At 40.9% G+C, this 19,885-nt stretch overlaps 1 protein-coding gene across 4 annotated transcripts in view; it reads left to right on the top strand.

The window, feature by feature from the left end:
* Positions 1 to 19,885, top strand: part of LOC100879453 (ribosomal protein S6 kinase alpha-5) — a 43,220-nt gene that overhangs the window by 16,516 nt on the left and 6,819 nt on the right. The window contains exons 1-6 of one of the 4 annotated variants that reach the window (XM_003703397.3): positions 980 to 3,969; positions 6,000 to 6,427; positions 18,635 to 18,709; positions 18,949 to 19,167; positions 19,280 to 19,395; positions 19,647 to 19,847. In XM_003703397.3, coding sequence (XP_003703445.1) covers positions 6,202 to 6,427; positions 18,635 to 18,709; positions 18,949 to 19,167; positions 19,280 to 19,395; positions 19,647 to 19,847 — 837 coding nt within the window. In that variant the 5' untranslated portion in view covers positions 980 to 3,969; positions 6,000 to 6,201. The other 3 variants (XM_012285681.2, XM_012285682.2, XM_076540434.1) reach the window with 3 other exon arrangements.

The following is a 19,885-nucleotide window of genomic DNA, read 5'->3' as shown; positions in this document are numbered from 1 at the left end:
ACATTTATCTGTTGATAAAGTGTTATATACTTTTGATGGTTGATTCGTAAATACTTTTTAACATAAAAAAATAATTAAGACTCTGTTGTTATAGAAGAGAAAATGCTAGATCATCGGTGTTGCAACAGTCGGTAATCGGTCGACTGCACTGACGCATCAACCGAAGCAGTCAGTGTTTTAGGATATGTTCAGACTGAACGAGCAAAAACAAGAGCAATTGTTAATGCTTATTCGGTACCATCTCCGAGCGTTATAATAAACATCGAGCAAACTGTACGGTCATCATTAGCGTAACTAGCGAAAGAGCAAGGTGGATCTCGTCCTGTTCACGTAAGATGAGGACCGTAGAATATAGGAAAGTTATAAATTTTCAGAAGCCCAAATTTTTCGTTCATTCGCCGGATTGTGAAAGAACGCTCATTTTTAAATTTCATCAGAGTGGAAAAAGAATGATTATTCGCTCGCTTGTTTTGAACGCCCTCTTAAGTTGCGCAGTACGTGTGCGCGGTAATCGAAACGTGCATGACTTCGTCGTCCGTCAACATCACGGTTGCAACAAAAATTGTGGCAATCATGTGAACGTCAGTGTGTCAACGTAATATCTCGGATCGTTTATCGATTTACGGGTTGACAACCAGTGCAATCGGTGTCCTCAAGAGTAACACGGACATAAAATCCTTTTCTCCTCGTCGATTTTGCTACTGTACGAGATTTTGTCACGCGTATACACAACATACATATAGTCAAATATATACGTTTCGCGACGAACAAGGAGGATCATCGACCCGTGTATTTCGTGAAATGCGTTTTCGTTGAAAAAGATTGAATTGTATCGTGAGTGACATCCAAATTCAACGACCAAGAAGTGACATGGAGAACGTCATGCAGCCGCCACTTCCACCGCCACCCCCACCCTCTGAAATCCCCGAGAATACCAGTGCAGAGCACACGGTCACCCATGTCTTGACATTTGGTACGTTATATTCTGCTTTTTGTGTACATTTCGATACAATTTCATGACAAAGATAATCTCGGTTGTCTATCTTTGATTGTGATAACGTAAAATCGATTGCCACCTCGAATTGTCAATGACGTTTTATGCGACTTTGTTTTAACTATAACAAAATTGATATTGCGCAGATTTTGCTTCTATTAATAATACTGTTGCAACTTTCTAAAAATCATCTAGCTTTTATATAAGATATGTTTGAAATTGTTTGTATCGAATGCAAGTTGAATGGAACTTGCATTCGTGATGTTAGGATATACTATTTAATGCAACAATATGCTGTTTAATTTTAAGGTTATGTAATATTCACTTGCCAAATTTTGATCACTTTATGAGGTAATTACTTAAATAGTAAACACAATAAAATTGTTGGATATATATATATATGTATAAACAATTAAACAATTAAATCATCTCTGAATATTTTGAATTATTTGAAGATTGTATAATTAGATTCCAAGGATAGGCATACGAAGCTATTTTAGAATCATTTCTATACCTTGTGATTGACTTGGAGTTAATATTAAGTATCATATGTATACTTTGTCATTGTTCTCTTACATGATTTTCTTGTCTTTATATAAGATCACTCTAGCATACATAGTTAATAGTGCCTGAAAACATTGAACATAGAACATTGTACCAAAATAATCTGATGTTAATATGTAAACTTTATGCGTGGAATCCTATATTTTAGGATCCTATAGAATAAAATCTATGTATGCGCATGAATTTCAATATTTATTGACCTTTGAACAAAAGATGATACTTTGTCAAACAAACAATAAAATGGTACAGTGTAATCATTAAAGCAAAATGTTTATTATCTTTTGCTGTTCGCGCAAACATGGTGTTTTGAAATAAATCAATTAAACTTTATAATTATTTTCTATATGTATAAAATTAATAATTAAATAATCATTGTTAATACAAGCTTGTAATATCTTACGTTCGTGAGGAACCTTACCGATTAAAATAATTAAATTGTCAAAGAAATAACTGCAATTCTAATATCCATAAAAATATATTTTTATTTTAAAAATTGAACTTTTACATGAAGTAAATTTGCAAATACTTAATAATAAATGTACCATGTTATTATATACTAATTATAAAATTGTTATGGTAATTCAAGGATTGTAGGGTCCTAATAGATTTTTAGTTCTACTAGGTTAAACTGCAATGTTGAAGTCATAGTTACATGAGTACGCGAGAGTTCAATTTTGATTAATTTATCGGTACATAGTAACGTAAAATTAACTCATTACGAGATTTCGTGGAATTTTCGAAAGAATAATGTAAAATATGTGATTCAGTAAGTTGAACAATCGATGAAAGGCAATAGAGAGGAAAAAGAGATTTGCAATTTATATTTCCGTTTCTACTTCGCATTTATTGACTGCTGGTAAGATACGTAGCTTTATCGATCCAATCAACGTTTTATTTATCGACGATCGATATTTATTTTTCGATTTAGTTTCACGTGCGCATAAATTCCCTAGTGCTGTATCAGGTACATCTTCAAGTATTAATCATTGATATATTTGTTTATTTACGACTATAGCGACAAGTTTTTATAGCATTTTTTGAATAATACGAATATTAAATATATATATATTGTGAATTATAAATATCATGTTGCTCGAAGGTGCATGTTTGTTGCGATACTTGGAGCTCTTTTAAAGATTACTCTTAAAAATGTTTGTAAATAAAGTTCTTATCCATAGAAAATATTACGGTAATAAACTCTGTCGAACCTTCTGCTGTAATCAGACTTACTTTCCCAAGGAAACCTGATAAAAAAAGTATATACATATATTTGTCAGTTATGTAAGTATATTTTTACATTATGTACATTAGCGAGCATAGCAGGCTTCTCTGAAGAAAATAGTGACGCGGGGGAAGGAGGTTCTATCATTCGTGGCTTCGTGGTGGGTAAAGAGATTTTCGGAGATTTCTTCCCCTGTACCAAGTTTTAACCAAACGAAGCTCACATTGCATCGAAGTGTGCGTTTTTATTCGATGATCATGTATTGCAGCGAAACGGTTAACTCGATACGGGTCGACTCGAGAAGGAAGATTGGTCTTTATTACGCAACAAGACGGTGGTACTCGATATAGTTGATCCGTCACTGGGCGGATCTCGGTGTTTTCCAAATCAGCTGTTAGTCGCCGGTGAAGGGTGACTCGTCGTTGAGCGTAGTGGGGGGCCTCAGTCGGCTTCGAGACTTGGGCCGGTGCGCATTGTGTCTCGTTACTGCGCACCTTGTCCCACTCTACGTATTTACTTACGCGCCCGTAGTAAGCTCGTGCGCGCATATGTTCCTCTGGATTTCGTTACGTGCACGTCAAACACCGTTTCTCCGTGTTTGTGACCGTGTGTGACGTGCTACCGCTGCTCGAGTGAAAGTGAAACCAGCGAAGGGACTTTTCCTTTTTCCTTTTCTTTTTTTTTTCCTTTTTCCTTATTTTTTTCTTTTTTCTTTCGGTGGAAAGCTTATTGCACGAGACACCTTCGTCTCGATTCATCGAGTGCGCCTGAAACGTCAAGAGGAGACGTACGATCTACCACGACACGAGTATCACGCACGCGAAAAGGCAGCGTTTGAAGTGCGAAGCTCAATTTTTCCTGTTCTTTTGCGTCGTGTCCGACTATGGACCTATTATATAGCGGACAGTTGCTAGTCGTCACGTGAAACCATATGCTCGTAGTTACGTACGGATACACCTAGTTGGAAACTTCCATGTATCGATGAAAGGGGAACACCGTGGTGTCCTGTCGAAGCTTACCGAGTATTTAAAAATAAATACCAACGCGACGTCGCGTTTCGGAGAATAGTGTTCAGCGAACCGGGGAACACGTGGCACGGAATTCAATCGCCTTCTCCAGGCTGATTCTTCCTGAAGAGTGCAGATATTAGCGAAGGTGGCCAAGGCCGAGGCTTTGCTCTCCGTACAAGGTACGCGACTTAAAGTGTGTCAGTAGGATAAACGACGACGACGACAACGACGACGACGATGACGACTACGACGATCCGTTTCGTTCGGGACGACCACTTTTGCCTGACTCGGCGAAGGAATTGGAACACGACTGCATAACTAGAGAAAGGGATTGCGACACACGACTTTTGATACACATTTTCGCGTTTCGCGGGTAAAGAAAAAAGAAACACTGGTTGCTTTCGTGCGTTAATCGTCGTTGTTTTCCCTGTATCGTGTTGCGTCATCAGAAGGAGGTGGAGGAGGAGGAGGAGGAGGATGACGATGATGATCGACGTAAAGAATAAAACGAGAAAAAGTCGAATAAAATTGAAGCAGCGTGTACCAGTTTTCTGCGGATACAGGCGAATATCGGAGTAACCAGGTTAGTTACCGATTGTTCGCTTGTGGTATCCGGCTGTACGGATAATACGGTTACGGGTTAACCCAATACACGCGCGATATCGTTAACCGAGAAATGGCAATTGTATATACTGTCAACACGTTGATACATATTAGGATAGGAATAGATACGTTTAGGCTATTAAATCGCCCTTCAGTTTTACGTATAATTAGCACGGGTGATTTGTAACGATACGTCGTACATACATATATGTATAGTAAAGCATTTAAGATTTTGTTGTCGATATCGTGTTTTGCTTGGACGAAGGTTAGTCCGTTACGAAACAGTGGATAGGTAAGATGCGATATCACCTGACCGACTCGCACGAAACTTTCGTCGTCGTGAAAATGATAAGTTGTATCGTTATAATATTAGACAGTTTTTCTATCGATCGTTTTCCTATAAAATTCTTGGAATGAATGACGTGAAACCGTATACAGGGATTTCGTATTCGAAGGGATCCGTACGTCGTTAGTTAATTGTACGTCTACATTTGGATAATGGTAATCGTATTACATACTTGTACGTCCGGATACCAACCGCTCAATCAATTCTTAAGCGAACATCCGGTTATCCGGTCTTCTGTACACGCAACATTAGATATTAGAGTCTAAGAGCAACGCTTATCGATCGGTTCTTATCTAACATGGAACGAACGATACGTGAAAAACACGATCGGTTTTCTCGACGTCGAGAAACTTAGCTTCGAAGTAACAAAAACTGACGAGGAATTCACGTGGTTGTTGGCCTTACGATACGTTCTCTTTATTAGCTTGCAACGCATGAAATTACATTTCAGCGTTTTCAACGCGTTTTATTCGCTTTAGAATTCGATTAATCGTGTGATGTATTCCTTCGTATCGAGTGAAATACATTAACTTAAGAGTTAGTTTAACTAACCGTAATAACTTGACATTTTCTTTCTTGGCAATCGGTTAAAAAAATTTCAGGACTTTGTTGAACGGGAAGAATATCGAAATTGTAGAATTTCAAATGTTTATTCGCCAATTAAATTAATCGAGTTAATTATATTTGCTTCGTAACGCGATACAGGGAACGATGAAATTTTTGTATAATTTCATTAGTTGATTTCGATAAGATCAAGTTCGCGAGTAAGCTACGATAAATAAGTAAATTACGTGATCTCGTCGTTAACTATTTAATTCGCTTAACCGAAAGCGCGTTATTACCGGTTATAAGTCGGCATTTTAGTAGAATAGAAATCTTTTCTCTTAATTTATGCCAGTTGTTTCTGTGTCAGCGAAACGATTCAGCGTAATTCTTAGTCTTACGTAAAGTAGAAACATCGTATACACCATATTATCCTTGTAAAAATGACTTTTCATTCTTACTGTTCACCAATTTCTTTCGCGCGATGTTTTTCTTCGTTCTTACGAATTCCTCGTCTAAATTCGCTGTGCAAGAAAAAAAAGAAAACAAACAACAGTTTCTGAAAGCGTCTTTCGTATTTTAAAATACCGTGTACAGTATTTTCGCGAAAGTTTCAAAGTCGAATGTGTCGAATGTGTCGAATGAACGCTCCTCCCGCCAAAAATAAATGAAAAATTTAGCAAATGTTCATTCGGTCGATTGTTGTTTGTATCGAAGGATCGGCAAAGCTGCGCGAAGAAAATCGCATTCCAAACCGAGGATTCTTCTTGTTTCGGTGAAAAAACGAGCAGTAAGAAGGAGCGTATCGAAGAGTACCATGTGAGGATCAGTCAGTCGACGTAGAAGTTCCATCGTTCTCGTCATCGTGTTCTATCGCGCGTTATGCAGTGACGTTGCGAATCAAGTTGAAAATCACGACATGCTGAAGAGTCGAGACTCGTCGAGTACCATGAAGAATCCGGAACACGAGAGCGGATATTTCGAGGACGGTAGCGACGTGGAGACGGTCGTCGAGGAGACGATAGTCGCCGAAGAAAGGAAGTACGGATCGAGTTGTTACGGACTTGCCAAGGGTATTCATCAACTCGACGTCGGGGATTCCAGTGACCCGGTTCCCGACCACTACGAGGACAGATTGAACAGAGGTACGACGCAATATGTTTTCATCCGAACTGACGATCTATACTTTCATCGACTATTGTCTCCCTCATCTAATTGCGATCGAAATCGACCTAACACAACAACAACAACAACAACAACAATAATAATATTAATAATCCTGTTTTCCACTTTTTTAATAATAAGAAACCTTTCTAATTCTCGTGGATAACAAGGGACGCTTTCGATTTCGATAGAATTCGGGGAGAAACTTCGGAGAGAGCCTGGCTACAATATAGGGAAAACAGTTTGAAAAGCTTTTTCTGCCATAAATTTGTTTTGTAATTACCGAATCAATGATGGCGATAGGTCATGGTCAAATTGCACCGTACAGAGAAATACGGTTTGTTTACGAGCAGAGGACAGAGGACCTGTTCGGAGGTCAAGATCCCTATGAATAATGCTTAAACCGGGTAAACCCCAATTAGTCATAATCTGACCCTACGAGTAGGTTTTCAAACGGCAAACTTGAACGATTGCCTCGTTCCACATACGTATACCAAAGGTTGTACGGTGTTTTGCTATGGACGTTCCCGGTATTTCGAGGGGAATGAGTCACGTCGTGGGCGCGTATAATGCCACGTTTATTTCATTTTTCCATAATAAGATCATTTTGAAATGGTGCGCGAGCGGATCGAGGTGTATTTGATCAATTTGTTGGTTCGCGTATCGCAATACCGACGATAGTCGAGAACGTTCTTTCTGTTCTCTTTTCCGAATTATTTGATTGAACGAAATTGGTGATGCACGCCAGGCACGGGTGACCACCATGGTTAGACAACGTGTTAACCGTTTAACCCCGTTTCGGTTAGCGGCAGAAGCTAGAAAGTAACGTGGCCCACGTGCAGATAGACACGGACTAGAAATTCTTTCGATCGTACGCTAATCTTGAAAGACGGATTAATTCGAATCGCGCGACCTATCTATGACCTGTCTATGACCGTTCGCAGCCGTAGCAGACGAGTCTCGTTTTCTTGCCAACGAAAGGGATTAAAACCCCGTCGGACAACGTGTTTTCTTCGACACGATTCGATTTTCGTCGACGCGACCGCAGCGATCTGGAGGAAATTGCACGATTTGATCGTGGGCCAAACACTTCTATTATTGCAGCTGTTCACAGACAGAACGCACGCGGTATTCCATTGCGCAACGCTGCCTCCAAGTGCCGTCATACTTAAAATTCATTGCAACAATGTTCACGATGCGTTTCTCTTTCGAAACGGACTATCGTCGAAACGTTGCTACGCTAGAGTCGACGATTTTTAACTAAAAGTTGAACAGTTAATTACGCTTGTTCGAGCAGCGTACAAACGACACAGTAATCCGACCACCGCACCGTTTCTTCCACCGCATTGCGCGCTCTTTTCTACACCGTGTGGCGTACACTTTTTTCTCGCGGTTTCAGCGTACGCAGTCTGGACATGGATCCAGCTACACACGCCACTTTCTCATCCGCATTCTTCTCCAAACGGTTGATCCCGGAGAAAGAGTGGACAGCAGACGGTGCATATAATTGGGGTCCAGTTTGCGGGGCCAGTTGTCGGTTACATCTGGTGTCCGTAGAACCCGTAACGCGGCCACGACGAAAAAGTAGTAACTTGATCTTTACGGATGAGTACGCGACTTCGGACGTGCGACAAGTGTCATCGAATTCACCCTCTGGGTAGAAACATTCTACATATACGTAGCGGGTAGAAAAGTATTTTCGGTCGATAGGCCTTCTCGACCAAACCAGAATCTCATCGTTCGTCCAATTTTTCCGCGTCTCTTACTTGCAAAGATTACCTCTCCCTTACTCTTTTCTCGGCCGATCTTAACATTCTTCGTAGATTCTCGTTGCTAGTGGAAGATCATGGACGCCGAAGATGATCTTGCATAGACTTTTGACCATGTATGTAAGTAGGCGTTTTTTCTCGTCCTTACCGCCGCAACGAGAGACGGCACAACACCTGTTAGACACGTAATACCTGCGCCTATTATGTCATAGCTAAAGCCTGTGGCCGTCTCTCCCGGTTGCAATTATGCTTCGTAAATTATTCGTCGAGCGTGTTATGTTAGAAGGTATGTTTAAAGAACAACCGCGACGATTGATCGTGCCACGTTGTGTAACGTTGGATAACCTTCGCGAAGGCTTTTTGCGTTTTTCGTGTTAATACCGTGGATGGAGTGGGTACGCCGCCACTATGTTGTTATCGATCGTTCGATACCGAGCATCAAGGCTACGACGTTTCGCCTTCAGATATATTTAATGAAGATCCTACTCTTTGTTCAATGAGATCTTTCAGGCTCCTACCGACCCAGTTTCTTCCAATTTCAGCACTTAACTTCATAGTTTTTTTATGGATGTCTTTATGTATTCTCTCCGAAGTGTTCCGTATCAGCTGGTATCCTCGATGCTTCAAGTTTAGAGGCTTAGAAGGTTTTTCATGGAAAATCTAACGAATATAAAAGTTGTCGCGCTAAATCGGGTAGAAAGTTAACTGGCTGTTGGTATTCGGCATCGACTCGGTTCTAAATTTACAACGAATCTAGCTACCATGTTGAATAACGGTTGATATAGGTTAGCCGAATGTCGGCATTGCTGCTGCAGCTCGAGTATAGGGGCTTGAGGACGTATCGATACCTAACGTTCGGCATCGACGTGTTCTTAAATTCGCGATAGCTAACTGCAGCGGCGGCGAAATGTTGGAAAAGGTCCAGAAGGGACTGCATCCGTAAGCTTCTAGCGACGATAACCGTTTGTAAATGTTTACGCGACGGAGGAACAACGGTAGCAGGCTTTAATCGGCGTTAAATATACGAGACCAAAGTCCGAGCATCAAAGTTCTGGGTCCAAAGTGTAAGTCCAAGTTCGTGAAAGTTGTCAAGTTGCGTGACCTATTCTCGACGTTAAATAATTCGTTGAAAGAACCTAGTGTTTTTTCTACCCCGGTGTCCTATCGTTGACTCGCTTGTTTGACGAGTTAGTCGCTGCAGTTGTTCCCGGTGGGTACAAATATACGCGAAACGCGATCTTACAACTTACTTACGGTGGAATTTTAATGCGACTTACTTTGCTCGGTAGCGACTTAATCGAACTCTCGGTCTCGCGCGCTCAAAATTCGACGAGAATACGTTTATAAGGAGAAAGCGTGCACGATGGAAAGTGAAAGATACGATATTGCGTTATCGATGCGATGAAAGATGCTATCCGATTTGACGAAAAGGTATACGTAAAAGGAATCGTTTTTATTTTTTGCGGAACTGTGTGATTCGATTCGTTCGCGTAAACCGAGGAATAAGAAATACTTTAACGCGAACTTTAATGCTTTAATGCGCGTTGCGTAATAATTGTTTTTTTTTTATACGAAGGAAACTGCACGAATGTTTGCGCGGTAAAACCGATCGACGATCGAGGACAATAGCGACAAAGTATCGGTATTATTTTAGCCGCGAAAGGAATTCGAATAATCGTCGGTATCAACAAGCACCTCGTTAAAGTATCTCGTGGCTCGTTTGTTTGTTAACCTTTGCACTGGTAGTAGGTCGATCAACGTTGCAGATTCATTGTTGGTTGCTCCGTTGCTCGAAATCGTTCTTGATCGTTACTCGAACGTTCCAGCAACATTGTAACGAACGTTTCGGCGACATTCTGCTCGTACGTTGGACCTACGTTCGTGGATGCGTTGAATACCCATTGAATATCGTATCCGTTAGGTGTTCGTTCTTCGTGATATTGATTCGTTGTGAATTTATATTTAGACCCGACGCGAACTTGCCTTGGAAGAACGAGTTATTTATCCTTGTTTTCCTATTCGAAGCTCATAGAAAGCCGACCGTTTCGTTTCTATATCCCACCTATATTTTTAGCAAGTTTCTCTTTCGATTTAATCCGCGACAGAAGGAACATTTATCAACGATATCGTCGTTGCGTTCGAGTTAACGCGACGATACGACGCGATCACGGTACAATGCTGGACAATAACGCGAGTCTACTGTCGTATCGTTGAAATTTCGTGCAAATGTTCTCAGGAGTAGTGTTCGTTTCCGTGGTAACGGCGACATTTTTCTTCTTATGAACGGTGGACTATCGATGACGTTCATTTTCGTTCAGGTCGATACTTTCTTCGCTTTATTAACTTTAAACGATCGCTTAAATCATTTTTGCGAAAAATTTCAGCGTTGGTTTAATCGCGTCCTTCGCGGTAATTGTTTCATCGTATTGCTCGAACGTTTCCTCGCGAAGGACTTCTTTAATCGGCTGCACCGTTTCCACGCCGGATTTAGACCAACCTTTTTTTTATCTCGCCTTAATTAAGCAAGGTAATAGTTGCGTACGTATGGTGAAACATCGGTTCGCACGTGTGGAAGTACACGTGCACGATTTACCTGGCGACGAGGCAAAGAGAGGAATGCGCGTAACGCAAGGCAGCAGTACCGTATCAAATAACGGTTGTGCCACGGTAAGACGAGCGCGGATACCTATTTTCACTGTTTTCGCGAACGGACCATTTGCTTCGAATTGTTCGTAACAATTCGAATTTCTAAGTACGCTCGTACAATCTATCAACGATGCGATATCGCGTCGGCGAAACGATACGAAACAGTTTCGGAGTATAAAATGTTGCCTCGATTAAAAACACGCAATAATTCGGAGTACGTTTTTTCTCTGGACATTCGGATTTGATTCGTTTGCCGAGCGCGAAGCACGCGCGTTACTTTGGTTCATCGCGTTATTTTTTTTCCTAGCAACGATAACGAGCCCGACGATACGAATGACGTAAACATTTCAAAGTATCGTTCCGACTACGAGTCGAGAAAAACGACACGTGGTATACGAGGAATCAAAGTAAACCCATGATTTCGTGAAATAGCCCGTGTGCGACCTTTTCGTACGCCAACGTCATAGCGTCTCGTACACTTCGATCGGGTCGATTTAACGAACAATCCTGGCAATTTCAATCGTTCGTTTACGGTGGTCCTGTCGTATTCGGCATACTCGAAGTCGCGTACGTCGACGAGCACGGCGTAGACTACGCGCAAAGCGTACTTGCGATGTAGAAGAAACCGCTCGTTCCTCTTTTTCAGAAATTCGAAGACAAGCTGATCCTTGTTCTTACGTTTCCTACGCGCATCCTTATCCAAAGGAAACCTACGTTGGCACGTGAGCGTACCTTTGAACTTTGAACCGAGCATTTGCCTGCCAATTAAACTCGACGCGTCTGCCTCGATAACATTGTTCGATTTTGTCGAATACCGAATTTCGTCTCGTAATTAAACGTGCCTTTTCCATATGCTTTTATAAATTAACGTTACCGTCTATAATCATCTGTCGCGCGTCACGATAAACGTCGTAAATTCGTTATCGATTGTTTTTTTCAATCCGCATTTTCCTGTAACTCGAATTGGTTATTGGTCGCGTCACGATCGAACGTCAATCGTATGAAATAATAAACAGGTCAATCTCACAGATTATGCTACTGACCGAATCGTCGGAGCTTTTATCGTTCTTTTGTCAGCCTTTTTGCGACGAACAAATTAATCGGATATATATTAGTGCGGGGGCCGTTTGCCCATGCTTCTCCGGCTAGACCCTTTGGAAATTTACAAAGTTCATCCTAAATGCGAACGCTAGCAGTTAGGATCGTTGGACTGTTCAGCCCTTACAGTTATCCTTTTTCACAGCGAGACTAATGTGTACAACTGGAACGGACATTTCACGCTATTCGACGCTTTAATTTAGCTTACCTGCGAACAACCGTCTGCAATCGAGTATAATTTTAGAACTACCTGTCCTTCCGTCGATTCCAAATTCGTTTGCCCCTTTGTTCAGCATAGCCGATCGTTTTCGGTAAATAAATCGTTGAAGGGAATATTATCGCGGTAAGATATTAAATGCACGTGTAGTTGGCTTTCGTCCGGCGAAAGAAAGTAGTCTCGGTCCCGTTACGAAATAGCGAGTGAATGCCGATTATCTGGGTCAGACAAAAGCGGAACTTACACGACTGCTCGAAGATTGTCGAATCGTTTAACCCACGGCATTTACTTTAACTCGCGTCCATTTCGGTGATTATTATTCCGTTCGGTATCGTAGGTAGTTAAGGAAAGAGATTACGGTAAACCGTTTGCTTTTCCAAAACATTATATAGCTTTACCTGGACGGTTTATACGACGGTGATTCAGATACCTCGTATATCTCTCAATTTCTTGACAATACGGTTAAGGAATTGTGTTTTGTGGGAAAGCGTTGTTTGTCGTCGATAATCTCGGCTTGAATAAGCTTACGAATTTACGAGCTTCCATGGATTATTCATAAAAGACTTCCTAGAGCGGGGACGGTACTGTTCGAGAGTACTCTTTCTATTATGTTATTTTTTCAGAATTTTTTCTACAAACAATTACGTCGAGAAGTCTGAAGAACTGGGGGATTTGGAAATTCAGCCAGCTGCGTATGTGTCAGCGAGATGTTTCCTAAAAATGTATCACGCATCTCGGAGAATTTCTTTTTGCAAGATTCGTTTGACGATCGGAGGAATTCGTAGTGCTCTTTAAACTTAATTTATTTGATCGAGACACTGTTCAGGTCGGATTAACACGCTCGCGACCAAGCACGAAGCGCGCCTTTTCATCTGAAATGAATGCAACGATTTCTTCTCGCCTTTTGCCAGCGAAAAAAATAGCTCTCCGCGTCCGAGTAAATTTCTTTTTTCGTTTCTCTTCGCGAACTCGTCAGATTCGTTCGGCGTGTCTGAAAGGATTTTTTCGAAACAAAGAAACCGTATAAACGCGAGCGAGAGAAACGGAGACGAGGTTTTTTAAAAAAGTAAAAGGTTAATACTCGCCAACTACGAAGACCCTCTGTTTTTCGCGCGCGAACGAATATATGTATATTTCGAGTTCGATCCGTTGCCTTTAGACGATATTAGTCCCGCGTTTAAACGACACGTGGAACTAGTAATTCAATCTAGTATCAAACGATATGTTAAATAAGCGCGATTAGAATACGGGGGCCTAAACGTTTCCGGTTTTAACCGCGTTCACCAAGTACGAGAATGTAACGAATACGTTTACTCTTGTTTAGCTTAGGTTGGAATAATTTTTTAATCTTGTGCTTCGAATCTTATCGTTATGGCAGATTTTTGAAACGCTTGCAACAAGCGTTACAGCGTGGATCACCGATGATTCATGGAATATTTTCGCTTCAAACGGTTTTCTGCATTCGTTATTCGAAATTCGATAGTGTAAGGGACCGTATAAAGTTCGCGACAGGTTTTTACGCGGTGAATCATCGGTGACCCATCCACTCTACTCTTCGTTCTGATCTTACGCTCATTGTTCGCATAAAGGACACGTTATCGCGTTCGTTGCTGGCGCGAGAAGACACTTTCTAACGTGTCCCGTAACGAGCACGTGGGTCAGTGCCGTTCGAAATTTCCCCGAAGCTTCCGTAACAAGGAGCGTTAACGCGTTTTCTATCCCGTAAATAAAGAAATACGCGCACGTCGACGTGAATCGATCGTTGGAACGATGCATAATGTGACGTAAGAAATCGGTGCTTAAGAATTGGAATGGCGGAGCAGTTAGACCGAACGTCGATTAACGCCTCTACGCGTGCACTTGAAACGCGAACGGCACGCGTCGAATTTTTACGGATGTGCTTCGGATCAGAATATTCATTGGCAGCCGTTACCGGGTAAATCGATTGCCACCGCTTTGCCCGTTTGCTGCTAACATTTTGTTGGCTTGTTTGCGTACACAATCGTGGCGGCTAGTCTTTCCATGTTCACGCGACCGCGGAAAAGTGTGTCACGCTTAAGCTTGCTCGTAAATCGAGTCAGCGTTTAAGTTTTTCTTCCGGTCTACATCGTTTCGTTCCCATTAGCCGTGTATTCTTAACTTTCCTGGTAACGCTTTGGTACTTTGGCCCGAGTTAGCGACCGTATCGCGTTCCGATCTTCGGCCCTTAAGTACACATCAATTTCGTCGAAGCTCGCAGTCGACATTGTCATCGATGAAATATAAAGTTTAGAACGCCGGGGACGAGAATCCTGGGACTTTGGAATTTTGCTTCTTGTAGGAAGTTCGTTTGGAGGTTGGGATTTTAAAAGTCGGAAATTTCGGGTATCAGAATCAGAGCGTAAAAAGTGACGGTGAATTCGAATTCAGCGACAACGGTGTGTCCGCGTCTAATCCAGATACACGAAGTAGCTGGTTGAACAGCGTGTAGTGGTGCATCGGTGGTATACTCGAGCTTGGTTGTTGTCGCTTTTACTACCTTGACATGGATTCTCGGCTTGCAGTCAGGGCCGGGGACGCTCGGAAAGGACCCCCGCGTGTTCATTTCACGCGAAAACCCTTTTAGCTTCTAGGCGAAAATTCGATTTCGTTGCGATCATTTACGTTTATTCGTGAAACGAGCAACCTATCAACGTTCCAGAAATAGAAATAGTAATAGAATGGAGACGATTCGTTTCGAGATGTAAGCGTTGTAATCCTGAATCGTGTGCTCGATTCGGCGCGCCATAATCGCTCGACAAAATCCAAGAATTTTTTTGCAGTTGCGTTACAATTAACTCGTCTTCCTCGAGTTTTGTCGAGCAAGAATGAACAACAGCTTTCGGCATTCTTTTTATAGCGTCGATTAAACTGGAGACTCGTTTCGAAACACTTGTAATAACACGACGACCGTGTCGTTTAACGTCGAGCAAGTTAATTTAAGAGAAAAACGAAAGCTTTTTGATACATTGTGTAGAGTATATATATAGATATAGCCCAAAAAAGAGAAAATCACCGGAACGTTAATTTGTACCGTTTATTTCGAGTCAATTTTCAAAAGTTTTCCAAACGAATCATTGTAATCGTATTAAAAGCGGTGGTCGCGAACGTGTGCTAACCGTTTTAAACATACACGATTTCGCATCGTCGTTCGAGAACGAAGAAGTCTGTAAATATTTTCCGAGGTTTGCAAACACACCAGTTCGCCGGGCGAACCAACAGGCGATAAATCTTCTGCCTTGTATGGCTATCGAAACTCTATATTTTTTAGTAACGATTCGTTCCAGACTCATCGAGTTCGCGTTAATTCGACGCAACGTTTACGTAAATATTTTAATCCCCTAATCAGCCCAGTAACAAACGAAGCAAGCGTCGACCAAAGAGCCAATGTTCGCCGGTGCATGATGCGTGCAAGATAAAGTATCGACGATTCATCGAGATTTCAAATTTTCTTATTTTTTTTCATACAATTTCTGAATTATTTTTTTCATCCGTATTTTGCGTTACGAATAAAAAACCAGTCATCGAATATGATATTGTATGCGTAAAATATCTAAAATGCTTGTGGAAAAACGTGTAGAATAAAATCTTTTTACATCGAACATAAAAAGATACGTCGATTTTATCGAAACATAAAAGACACACACGATTTCAGGGTCTCGTTCAAAAATATTGCGTGAATGAATAGTGTAACCTATGCACGAGATATAAATTTAGCATAACCTTCTGAAACAGCTAACCTTGGCTAATCATCGTTTTTGTCTGTCTCGACGTCGCAGCGATGCTTTAACGTATATAATTAAGTGTATAATTCGATTTAAAAATAAAAAAAGAGAATAAATTCGAGTGTTCGAATGCTCGAAACGTTTTTTTTTTTTACAACGAGAGTTACATCCTAATCGAAACGCGAACAAACATGTGTGAAAAATGTTGAGATTTTAGTTGTAAAAACCATCTAATAATGAAAGTACCCTTCCGAATAAGAGGGGTATTCTCGTGATACCTCTTTAAACCATAAGCCATAAGCAATTAAGGAACAGCTGACACGCGGCCATAGAGTTCCCCTAGTAGTAGGTAAATATATGCGTATTCGCACACTCGGCAAAAGGTCGTTTTCCTTTTGCTCTTTCTTTTAGCGCAACAACCATTAGCGCAAATTATAATTTCTTGTCATCGGATAGTGTCAAGTATGCGCAAGTTGGCGCGAATGGAGGAACTCCGTGTTCTGCGTGTACGCGATCAGCTGTCTCTTGGTCGCCCGAAGTTCAACCTCTTTGTTACTGGGAATCGAGAACCGAAATATTTAATAAGTAGTTCCGTAATACTGCGGAGTATACTGTACCCCGGCCAGTATCGATGATCAATGATAGAAGAGAATCGGAAGGAATCAGTGTAGCCGTTCAATTAGAATGCAAATATAATTGTTCGAATTGCGTCTGATTGCATTTTAAACGGAGCACGGGCATACGATTTCCAAGTCCTTCGTGGTTGTTCTTTAATACGGTGTTTTAAATACACAGCTGCATTCTCGCGGCGTATATTTACGTACACGTGTACTCGTTCTCGGTTGCACACCTGCTGATATTAGTTGCACCGCAGGTGCATCTACCTTTGCGCACGACACTCGAATCACCGGTATTCCGGATGCTATTTTTCCTGATTTTGCCCACACTCGGATAATCCTATTTGGACACTCTGTTTCTTTGCCTTCCAATCCTTTCTCGTTTAACGACGTTCGTACAATTTTATTTTACGTTAGATACGAACGCTTCGGAACGGGAAAAAGTTGATTACCATCGTGACATAAGAATCTACGTTTCTTCCTCCTTCTATTTTATTCGCAAGGTCGATTGCAAATCAGCCGATTCGATGTCCGAACTTAACAGAATCGTGGAGAATCGTTTCGCAATCATCTAAGTTAGCCTGGCCTTGTTTCGATCTTTTGAAACGACAATCGATGTCCAAATACGAATTCTAACCTCGTAGAGTTGTACTACCTACGTCAACTTTTTATAATGTCATGTATAATATTGTTGAAATAAATGAAAAATCTTACGAGACTCGAAATTTTCGAATTACGATCAACCTAACCTTATTGTTTCATACTAATAAGCGGATATTTTAACGAATTCGCCTCGTTCGAGGTTTCTCGTAGCGTCTGTATAGATGTTTCGTGATATTCGAATCTGGATAGCCTTTTTATTCGACTCGAAACCCGGTATATTTCCATTCTTAGCCTGCCTGTTTGTTCTTTGATCAAGTTTTTTGGCCCGCGATTTAAAGAAAATTAACAAAATGTTGTGCGAAATGTTAGGTGTTACGTTCCTAATGAAAAACATAGACGGTCGATGTTATAAATTATTCCTTATTTTTTTGTTCTAGACAAATAATCGAGACCGCATCGACTAACATATTGCGTTAATTAGCGAGCGAGTATTTATTTGTTCGCGTTTTCTTGAAAAATCTCTGATATTCTGTCTCGAGAAGAAACCTTCTCTTTGTCGAATAAAAAATTCGAAATTAGTTTTTCGTGAAGAATCGTACGCACGGTCGCCGAGTTATTCCCCTGTTTACGAGCAATTTCACGAACGCGTTCGTGACTTCCGTTTTAAAAATAAATCGCGATATTGATTCAAATTATAATAGATATCACGCGTGTAAGCGTGTAAAAACTGTTCGACCGAGTGTCTTATCGAATAAAATACGCTTAACAAAGCGGTTACGACAGAGCCTTGTCCCAAGATAATTTCACAAGATTGACAAAAACTGAAATAGAAAAGGAAAAGAAACTTCGTGAACGTTGATAAACCAGGCTGTAGTCGGTAAGAAGTGTCGCGTTTCTTCGATCGAACCACAATGTAAAATAGACATGATTTCCTAATGAAACTAACGCGTTTCATCGATTTACACGGCGGAAAAACGTGAATTAATTAGAGCAGAAAGTTAATCGCGTCAGTCAGTAAGACTAACTTTCCAATTATTGAATTTTTTCTACTCGAATTTGTTTCTGCCTTACCGTGAACACGACGTGTTATTGTCTCTATTTAATCCATGGATTATTCGAAAGTACCTATATGTATACGTGGAACGAAAGTTCGAAAGATTGAAAGTCCAGTACGAAGGCATTCAAATAGAAAGTCCAGTTAACAGTATTTCGATAATCATGGTTCGATGAAGGTCGTCTACTGTTCTTCTGGAAGCGGTAAAGAAACGATTAAAAAATCGTTATTCTGTTCGATGGAATGTCAAACGATTCGTGATAAGAGAACACGATATAACGAGGAATATTAGAATAAATTTGTACGTACGTTGACGGTTTATAGTTTCCGTAAATGCTAAAGTACATATAATGTGTGGCCTAGTTATGTCAGATTTATAAATGATCTCTCGTGCGCGGGATAAGAGGTATAAAAAATGCAGTAATGTTTCGTTGGTTACAGTGAACCTGGCCGACAGCGGAGGACAGAGGGTAGACATGACGCATTTCGATTTGCTGAAGGTCCTTGGAACTGGAGGTACGTGAACGAAATTCTTGAAAAAAATCGTTCGGTTCATATCGTGTAAAAGCGTTTCTAGCTACCGACTAAATAATAATATTTTTTTCCGAACAACTATGAACTATATGTATATATTTGTCGCGATATTGTATCTTTGATCGTAAAGCTTTTACACGTTCATACTCTCGATAGACGTCGATAGAGATTAGCGAACCGCGGATATAGAGCTACATAAGATGGATAAAACTTTTGTGCAGCTTACGGTAAGGTGTTCCTGGTGCGAAAAAGGACGGGCACCGATGCTGGACGTCTTTACGCCATGAAAGTATTGAAGAAAGCGTCGATCGTACAAAAGAAGAAGACGACGGAGCACACGAAAACGGAGAGACAAGTTCTGGAGGCTGTTCGAGACAGTCCTTTTTTAGTTACGTTGCATTACGCCTTTCAGACGGACGCGAAGCTTCATTTGATTTTAGGTAAATCATCTTTTTAACACTTTCGAAGAAAAAATGTTATATCGTCACGCGTTCCCTTTCGCTTTAGCTGTACGAATAAGTTGTACTTCGATTAAAACTTCGTGTTTTGCAGATTATGTCAGCGGTGGTGAGCTGTTTACGCATCTATATCAACGGGAACATTTCACCGAGGACGAAGTACGGATTTATATCGGCGAAGTTATTTTAGCGCTGGAACATCTGCACAAAGTGAGTCTTCGTTTTCCTTTCGGACTCGAATATTTTCTTTTGCCTATATTTGGGCTTTTCGTAGAAAAACTTTCGTATACGCTCGATTTAACGAACAATCGTATAACGTAGCGGACAGTGAAACGACTGAAACGGTAAACAAAATTAAACTCGAATATAAATGAATTGACCAATCGCTTGTTAGCCTTGTCGAATTTCTACGATAAATATGTTCGATAGGATTAACCGGTATAATTTATATTCTGTTGCAGCTCGGTATCATATACAGGGATATTAAATTGGAAAACATTCTGCTGGACAGAGAGGGTCATATCGTGTTAACTGATTTCGGGTTAAGCAAAGAGTTCTTGCCGCACGAAAGGGACAGCAACGCCCGTGCTTACTCCTTTTGCGGAACTATCGAGTACATGGCACCGGAAGTGGTACGAGGGGGCTCAGCGGGACACGATATTGTGAGTCAGGATGAATTTGCGTCACGATTCGTTCCCTT

Source organism: Megachile rotundata, chromosome 15 (assembly GCF_050947335.1).
Source record: "Megachile rotundata isolate GNS110a chromosome 15, iyMegRotu1, whole genome shotgun sequence".
Lineage (NCBI taxonomy): Eukaryota > Metazoa > Arthropoda > Insecta > Hymenoptera > Megachilidae > Megachile > Megachile rotundata.
This window is presented reverse-complemented; position numbering and strand designations above follow the sequence as displayed.